Here is a 10,124-nt window from a genome sequence, read left to right on the forward strand (position 1 = left end):
ATCAACCTTCAAAGGGTTTGGATTCTTCAAAGCTTGAACACACTTGATTCAACACTGCAGTTAAAGCATACATAATTGATTTAATTAAATTTTGATAAAAAAAATATAATGATACCTCCTTGCAATCTTTCAAGCCTTGAATAGTGTTTCTTTGAATCAAGTGGATAAATTCATCATCAACATTCTGTTTTCCAGAATCACACAACTGACTGAGTCATTGAGTAGGAGAATCTGTATTTTCCATGATCCTACAAATGTTAAATTTGTAATTAGAATGTGTCATAATTTTCAAGTACAGAATGACAAAGTACGTATTGAAGTAACCTTTTCTTAAGTTCGTTTGCCTCTTTAGACTGTAAGTTATATATTAATTTTGTACAATCCAAGTAGTTTTGCAGACAAACCTTGTCTACAATCAAAATAAAATACATTATGTTATAAGTACATAAATTTAAGTAGAATAATAAAAAAATAAGTTTCATGAGTAAACATACCCTGGAAAATCTTGACTTTAGCAAATTGCAAATTGATGACCACATTTTGCAACTTTCCAGATGACAAAAATGCATTGAGTTCATCAACATAATTGCCAAATAATGTACACTCCTTTCGCAAGTTGTTGTAAATAAAATTTGATTTGTGTAAAAAAAAAATTGGAATGGTTGTACTACGAAATTTTAGCTTACCCATCAGCTTTAATGGAAATCACATTTAACTTTGTTGATGAGCCTATTCTATTAATCTCCCTCTCAATGCCTACACCAGTCAGTAAACCAATAACATCTGGAAGAAGAAAAGTATGTAAGCACATATGGAAACAAATATGTTGAACCAAAACCATTATAAGTAAACTTACCAACTAAATAATCAATATCAAAATCAGGGGCTCTTATCATAGACATTGAGGTGTACTGAGGTATTGCACTTGATACCAGATCATTACCTACACAGCTTACCTTAGTTCCAAACTGGAAATTAATCTTATACTTGTGACGGGTTGTTCTCTAAGATCCTTAATAGTTTCCACACTAAAGAAATTGAAGGAATAAACCTTATCCTCAAAAATATTATTTTGAAATTTATAAATTAGTGTTTTTCTAACAAAAACATGAATTCTATCACCCTAGAAAAGAAGATTCAAGATTAACCATGATTAGAATAATTGATATTGATATATTTAGTACAAAACAATAAGAAAGGAAATGATAAAACAATTGACCTCTTTATCTTGAATCACCATTTCCATTGAGAATGGAAACTTGCTTTTCTTGAAGTCCGACACAAACCATAATCGAATTACTCTTGCTATCAAAATCCAATTTTCATTCTCTGGATTGATATCTTTAATTGCATTTGTATTTTGTCTTAACAAAGACATTGTAAGCCTGACTTTTTAAGTAAAAGGAAAATGCAGACTACAAATGCTGATACTAAATGTGACTCCAAAGAACATACCACACATCTATTTATATAGAAGAATTGGTTCTTATTTATTTTGAAAAAGTAAAAAATAATTAAAATTTAGATTTCAAAATGAGTACGAATAGTAAGAAAAACAATGAGTATTGTGACACAAAGAAGAACTAAATAAAGAAAATCATTAACAATAAATGATTATTGATTTATACAATGTTTCATGAAAAGGAAAAGATTTTTGAAAGAATCAAACCATAAAATGGTCTAATACATTAACATTGTCATAAAATTCTTAACTTTTAGGTCGTGGAAACAAAATTGTTTTTCTACTCCAAAAAACATCATTCTACTTTAAGCATTACCATTAATGAAAATGTTGTTTGACTTTAAAAAGAGAAAAATATCACGTTATACAAACTGACGTCCATGCAATATGTAAAAGAGATGAAAACCAAAGTAAAAAAAATTGTAAATTTATAGAAAGATGTTCCAAAAATGGAAACTTGACATGAGTTTTTTTGCAGAATTGCAAAAGAACCTTTCTGCTTTACAAAAAAAGGAACCCTTGCTTTGAAACCTATCTATAAAACACAGATTGCAAGCTTTCAAACTTGACCTAATAAAATTAACTTTTCAAATTTAGAATCAAGGACGAACCCTAATGCCTACGAAGATTGCAGAATGTAAGGATCACAAAAAAGGTAAAATGTCATAAATATACATAAAAAGGTTTAACACAGTTTGGGAAAAAATCAATATGCTAAGCAAAACATTATGAGTCAAACATCCAACAAAAGTAATGTGGTGTTTAGGAAATGACGAAGTTCTTACCACTTTCATTTCATGATACAGTATTGTTTTCCCATGCGTACAAAAGAACGAAAAAATCGTACCTTGGGGGTTTATATACCGTGGATTCAGTTTCACAAACATGGCAAAAAAGGGAAACCTATGAAAAGGTTTAACACAGTTTGGGGGAAAATCACTATGCTAAGCAAAACATTCTGAGTCAAACTTCCAACAAAAGGTAATGTGAGGTTTAGGAAATGACGAAGTTCTTACCAATTTCATTTCATGATATAGTACTGTTTTCCCATGCGTAAAAAAGAACGAAAAAATCGTACCTTGGGGTTGATATACCGTGGATTCAGTTTCACAAACATGGAAAAAAAGGAAAACCTATGAAAGTAGCGGTGGCTGGGATAGAGCAAATGTGATAAACAAATAACACAAAATGGAAGAGAGGCGGTGAAGGAAGAAAATTAGGTGTAACTTTAAATAGAGTAGAAAATGGCAGATGTGACAGAGTAAGGACTCTGCAACAATAGTCAAATCCCTAAGAAGGCAAGAAAGTAATGCATCTTTTAAGAAAAACTTTGTATGAGCTGGAAAAAAAATGAATTTCTTTAATTGATTTGACACTATCTATACAAACCTAATCCTCCATTTGCTTAAATAACATTACAGTTACATTATAATCTTTTGTATTTGAATTTATTTTCAAGTTTAATATTCTTATGTTCATATTATGTGATATTATTACATTATTATACTTAATTTTTCATTAATTTAAAAAATAGAATCTTGCTATTTTCAAAGTTGATAAATAATTATTTTATATTATTCAACATTTTTCAATTTGTCTTATTTATTATTAAAGTACAAAAATTATAAATGTCCACAGAATCTTTTCTATTTGAATTCATTTTCAAGTTTAATATTCTTATTTTCATATTATTATATTATTATACTTCCAGTCGCTACCAATTTTAATGGTTCTATAAAAAAAACCTTCATTTTAAAACCTTGCATTCAACATCCTTCAATAGTCCATGCAGCGTAACCGTTTTGAATCTACCTTGGCGAAAATATTCAGAAAATACAGGAGGTATACCCTTCAATAACATCAAAATAATAAGTAAACAAAAGGAATACAATATAGCAAACGTATTTAAAAAAAAAATCAATGATAAACTCACTAGAGAACTTTCATTTACGTCTAGAGTAGACAACTTAATGGAAAAATGGTGAAAGGGACCAATGGTCAATGATTTCCTCCCTTCAACTCCATCCAAATAACGATTGAAATAAATTTCAGGGACATCTTCCATATAAACAGTTATATGGAAAGCGTTTTCGCTGACGTAATGGAATAAGATAGTGTGATCCCCTTCAAACCCATAAAAATCAGCCAAAGTCCACCACCCTGTCATGATTTCTGGTGACAACAAATCTTGGTTATATTCTACTATATGTACATTCCCTGCGTTATCTGCAAGGGTCCACTCTTCACCAAGTTCTTTTTTAAACTCAATAGCAAATGCACGATCAACAAACACAAGCTATAAATTTTGAAATAAAGAATAAAAGTAAGCAACTATAGAAACTGTATAAAAGTATAAATTTTATGAAAATACAAAAAAAATACATACTTCACCGCAGATGTTCATTGAACAAAACAGACCTCGTGTGTCAAGTTTAACAATTTCTTCAGCAGTGGGTGCCGTGACAGTGAATAATAGAACAATAGAAGTAAGGTAGTGGAAAAGAAAGTAGGACTCTGAATAATAACGGAGTGTGTTGAAATCAGGGTTTAAAGAATAAAAAAAAGGCTACATTATATAAAATAATATATAATGATTACTTGTTGCACTAAATTTAGAAAGAAGAAATAATGATCTTGAAAGTCGTGTATAAAGCACAAAGTACTGTCACAATATATGGAAAAAGCAAAAAATAAAGAATATATAAACAAAGAATAAAGAATACAAAACAGGCACAGTATAACATAATATATAAAAAATTTAAATTTCTCAGAATCCCAATAGTTTAATGTTCTCATAATGATTACTTGCTGCAACAAATATCTAAAAAATTTGCATTAAAAAAATAAATTAATATGCTGAAGGCATTGTATAAAGAATAAAGAACATCCACAGTATAATTAATAATAATAATAATAATATATGATAATGATTACTTGCTGAAGTAAATATCTGAGAAATCTGGAAGAGAAGAAGAAATGAAGATCTTGTAAATATCTAAGAAAACTTCCTATCTAGGAAACCTTCATATCAACAAAACTGAAAAAAATAATAAGAAACAGAGAACAAAGACTGTGGAAGTAGTTGAATGTATCAAGTAAGCAAAAAAGAAATTCTCATCCCATAAGCATATAACAATCTTACCATAATCAATATGAACATCAATATGAAAGAGGACAAAATCACAATGAACATCAATATGAAATTAAATGAACAATGGAATCAGAATAGCAGGAAACAAACCTAGAAATTTTGAATAGAGAAGCCTAGAAACAAAAAAACAAAAAAATGCCTTGGCATAAATATTAGAGTTTACCAAAAAATGTTGATGAACATCAATATGAAAGAGGACAAAATCAAAATGAAAATAAATATGAAATGAAATGAACCATGGAATGAGAATAACACACAACAAACAATTAAATGAGATGAACATGAATATCAAATGCATCCAAAGAGGAGGTCAAAAATTAGTACCTTTTACGATTAAACCCTCAAAAACCCTAGAATGCAAAAAAGGAAAAAAATCTTCAATCGCTGACCGAATATACGGTGGATTTGGAAATATATCAAAATAAAAATTAACTATAAAAAGGAGATATCTTTTAATGTTCACCATAAAAATGAACCATCATTACCTTTTACGTCCTCTGTTAATCCAAGCCCAAGGGCCACGCACGTTTTCAACTGATGCGGACATCCAAGCCCAAGGGCCACGCACAACAAGATTGGAATATTAAAATAAAATAATATTATTATTTTATTTGGAGTTAGGATTTGAACTCAGGAACAAGTACAATGTATCAACCTAACCACTGGGACAAATGATCATTCTTGAAATATAAGGATTGTAGTATCGTCTTATTTTCTTACAAACAAGAAAAGACCTTTGTAATTTATACAATGTTGAAACTCAGAATAGGGACGAATATTTTGACAATTTTAGAGAGTGTTCCTCTGCTAGGGTTTTTCCCTGTATCTTGCAATCTTATCAAGAATCCACCAATTCTTGTGGCGATCATCCTTAGGCTTATCAAACTTTGTTTGTGGCGTCTTCCTTTATCTAGGTTTCTATTGTTACTGTTTTGAATTTATTTCGTTCCGTAACCCTAAATTCTCAATTTTATTGTCATTTCTATTTGGATTCATATCAGTTGGTATTCAGAGCAAAGGTTTGAATCATAATATAATTGTGCATCCTGTATTTTTTTTCCCTCATTACTATTCACGGGCTGTTCACGTTACTGTTCACGGGACTGTTCATTTTTTTAATTTTTTTTAAAAAAAAGCATAAACAAAAAAAAAGAAATAGAAAAAAGAAAAGAAAAAAAAAGGAAGAAGAAGAGGAAAACAGAAATAGAAAAAAAAAAGAACAAGAGGAAAACAGAAATAGAAAAAAAAAGAACAAGAGGAAAACAGAAAAAAAAAAAATAGTTCTTATTCAGTGCATACGTGGTGTTTGTTAAAAGTTCTAAAAGTGTCCTGTCTACATATTTTATTTTCTCTATATATTGTTTTTGCTTTCTGTTTTTTAATTGTCTTGCTTGTTTGTTGATAGTGAAATTGTTTTTCACTATTTTGTTCTTTACTATTATTTTTAATTGATTCTGATTGCTACTTTTGAAAGTAATTCTGGATTATTGATTGTTTGATTCTTGTAAGAACCTTAAGTGGAGAAAGAGTGGTAAAAGGCAGTGTGATCATTAGAAAAAAAAAGCCTTATTGTGTGAAACACGAGTGTTAAGTGTAAACACGTGAGAAAGTGGTGTGAGGCCCAAACTTATTGTTATTTGTAATCTGTTTACTTGAGCATGGCAGGGGAACCGTCAGATAGTGGACTGTCTCAACTACAGATGCAAGCCTTAACACAACACTTGGAAAGGATAATGAAACAACAAAGTGATGGACTCCATGAGAGGTTGGATCAAATGGAGCAAGCACAACAAGTAAATCCAGAAAATAGAGGGGGAGATAGGAGGAGGAGAAAAGAAAATGATGGAGAACAAAGAACTCTGAGAATTGATGGAATAAAATTAAATATTCCCACATTCAATGGGAAAAGTGATCCTGATGCTTACTTGGAGTGGGAAATTAAAGTAGAGCATGTGTTTGCTTGCAATGAGTACAATGAGGAGCAGAAGATGAAGTTGGCAGCAACTGAATTTTCAGCTTATGCTTTAACTTGGTGGAATAAATACCAAAGGGACAGAACTAGATATGAAGAATCCATGGTAGAATCTTGGACAGAAATGAAAAGGATTATGAGGAAGAGATATATTCCAGCAAGCTACAATAGGGATTTGCAACTCAAACTCCAGAGAATGACTCAAGGAAATAAAAGTGTGGAAGAGTATTTTAAAGAGATGGAGGTAACCATGATTAGAACTGGAATGAATGAAGAAAACGAAGCAATCATGGCTAGGTTTTTTAATGGACTAAACTATGATATTAGGGATGTTGTGGAGCTGCAAGAGTATGTTGACATTGAGGACTTGTTGCACAAGGCTAACCAAGTAGAACAACAACTCAAGAGGAAAGGAATCATGAGGAGGAGTTCTAACAATAATAATAATTACAATTGGAAGGATAAGGTGATGAAGGATAAAGGAGTTCCCTCAAGTTCAGTCATGTCTTCAAGTGGGAAGTCATCTAATAGATATAATAATTCACCACCTAAAAGGAAGACAAGTGATGTCAAATGTTTCAAATGCTTAGGAAAGGGACATTATGCTGCAGAATGTCCAACAAAAAAAAACTATGTACATGTTATCAAATGGACAAATAGACAGTGAACCTTCAAGTGAAAAAGAGAAAGAGGATGTAGAGGTGGAGTTGGATGCATTGGAGGGTGATTTGTTGATGATTCGAAGGCTTTTAGGAAGCAAAATGCAAGCTTTGGACCAAACCCAAAGGGAAAATATTTTCCATACTAGATGTTCCATTCAAGGGAAAATATGTTCACTCATAGTTGATGGAGGAAATTGCACCAATGTAGCTAGCTCAAGACTAGTTACCAAATTGAATTTGGAGACAAAACCGCACCCAAGGCCATACAAGCTTCAATGGCTTAGTGAAGATGGAGAGATGACAGTGAGTAAGCAAGTGGAGGTGAACCTATCCATAGGACAATATAATGACAATGTCTTGTGTGATGTGGTTCCAATGGAGGCAACTCACATTTTGTTAGGGAGGCCGTGGCAGTTTGACACCAAGGCTATTCATGATGGTTTCACCAATAAAATCTCTTTCATGCAGAATAATAAGAAGATCATTCTCAAACCCTTATCTCCTAGAGAGGTTTGTGAGGATCAAATCAAATTGAGAGAAAAGAGAGTCCAAGAGAAAAGAGAGATGAGTGAAACACCTAAATAGAGCAAGAGTGAAACACTTAAAAAGAGAGAAACACATGAGATAAAAATGAGTGGATTACTACAAGTGAATGAAGTGAAGAAGTTGCTACTTTCTAGCAAACCTCTTTATTTACCTTATTGCAAAAACAACACTTTGGTTGCTGACCATTCTAACCAAATTAATTTGCTTCCTAGTGTTGATTCTGTTTTGCAGGAAATCCAAACTCAAGTTGAAGAATTGATGAACACAGGATGGGTACAAGAGACCATGAGCCCATGTGTTGTTCCAGTAATTTTGGTGCCTAAAAATGATGGTTATTGGAGGATGTGCACAGATTACAGAGCACTCAATAAAATTACCATTAAGTATAAACACCATATTCCCAGGTTAGATGATTTAATGGATGAATTGTATGGTGGTTGTATATTTTCAAAAATTGACTTAAGAAGTGGTTGCCATCAAATTAGGATTAGGAATGAGAATGAATGGAAAACTGTCTTTACAACAAAATATGGATTGTATGACTGGCGTGTGTTGCTATTTGGGCTAACAAATGCCTCAAGCACTTTTATGAGATTAATGAACTATGTTTTGAGAGAATTTTTGGGCAAATTTTTTGTGGTGTATTTTGATGACATCTTGATCTATAGCACTAGTTTGGAATTACATGAGGAACATTTGTGTGTTGTTTTAAATGTTCTTAGAACAGAAAAGTTGTATGCTAATCTTGAGAAATGCACATTTTGTACTGAACAAATTGCATTCTTGTGTTTTGTGGTAAGTACCAAAGGAGTTCATGTAGATTATGAAAAGGTGATGGTTATCCAAGAATTATGTTTACATCAGATTGAGTTTGCTTACAATATGGTTGTTGAAAGCACATCGAATTGTGATCCATTTGAAATTTTGTATGGATTAAATCCTTTAACTCCAATAGATTTGTTAACTATGCCGAGCATTTCTGTTTTAAAGAATAAAGATACATAGGCTAAGGTTGACTATGTGAGAAAGCAACATAAAAAGGTTGAAGCACAAGTTGAAGAAAAAGGTGAAGGTTATTCTAAACAAGTTAACAAAGGAAGAAAGAAAGTAATCTTTGATCCTGGAGAAGCTTTGGATTTAACTTCAAGTCTTTTTCAAGAGGGAGGGAATGATGTGGACATCCTCCAAGGTCTTTCTCAAGAGTGAGGGAGTGATGCGGACATCCAAGCCCAAGGGCCACGCACAACAAGATTGGAATATTAAAATAAAATAATATTATTATTTTATTTGGAGTTAGGATGTGAACTCAGGAACAAGTACAAAGTATCAACCTAACCACTGGGACAAATGATCATTCTTGAAATATAGGGATTGTAGTATCGTCTTATTTTCTTACAAACAAGAAAAGACCTTTGTAATTTATACACTGTTGAAACTCAGAATAGGGACGAATATTTTGACAATTTTAGAGAGTGTTTCTCTGCTAGGGTTTTTCCTTGTATCTTGCGATCTTATCAAGAATCCAGCAATTCTTGTGGCGATCATCCTTAGGCTTATCAAACTTTGTTTGTGGCGCCTTCCTTTATCCAGGTTTCTATTGTTACTGTTTTGAATTTATTCCGTTCCGTAACCCTAAATTCTCAATTTTATTGTCATTTCTATTTGGATTCATATCATCAACCCTAAAACCATATACTTAAAAACCAACAACGCCATTAACGATTAAACCCTCAAAAACCCTAGAATGCAAAAAAGGAAAAAAATCTTCAATCGATGACTGAATATATGGTGGATTTGCATCAAAATAAAAATTAACCATAAAAAGGAGATATCTTTTAATCAGAAAACCCTAAAAACACAACATAGATGTGATAATGAGATGAACAAACGATATAAAATATTACCTGGTCCATGGAGAATGAACAGAAGAAAATCGAACAGAAATGAAAAAGCGTTTGATACAACACAATTTATAGTGAAAAAAAATCGTCATTACCATTTCAAAATTCAAAAGAAGGCGCCATTTCTACAGATGGTAATGGTGTTTTTAGGCAAAACTACTTTCCAATAGAGTAGCTCTGTAGTTGCCGAAATGGTGAAAAAAGTAAAGGAAAAAAGGAGAGAAGGGGGCAAAAGATTGAGAGGAGTTTAAGGTTTCAAAGAAAAAAAGGATGAGAGAGAAAAAGAGTGTTAAAGAGAGACAATCGAGAAAGCGAAATGAGGGAGAATGGGGAAACCAAACAACAAAGTGAGTTTTAAAACGTGACACGTTTTCGTTTGCTCAGGTGTGTTGTGTTGATTGGTGGAAGTTTTTCTACTTTTACTATTAAA

General features: G+C 31.9%; 1 protein-coding gene across 1 annotated transcript; it reads left to right on the forward strand.

Moving 5' to 3' along the window:
- The first annotated feature begins 6,271 nt into the window (after positions 1–6,271).
- LOC137813945 (uncharacterized) lies at positions 6,272–7,832 on the forward strand. The gene is made up of 2 exons (XM_068616440.1): positions 6,272–7,148; positions 7,246–7,832. Exons 1-2 carry the CDS (start codon positions 6,272–6,274, stop codon positions 7,830–7,832), a joined length of 1,464 nt encoding a protein of 487 aa, XP_068472541.1.
- The last annotated feature ends 2,292 nt before the right edge of the window (positions 7,833–10,124 follow it).

The sequence above is a fragment of the Phaseolus vulgaris genome, chromosome 10 (assembly GCF_000499845.2).
Source record: "Phaseolus vulgaris cultivar G19833 chromosome 10, P. vulgaris v2.0, whole genome shotgun sequence".
Classification (NCBI taxonomy): Eukaryota; Viridiplantae; Streptophyta; class Magnoliopsida; order Fabales; family Fabaceae; genus Phaseolus; species Phaseolus vulgaris.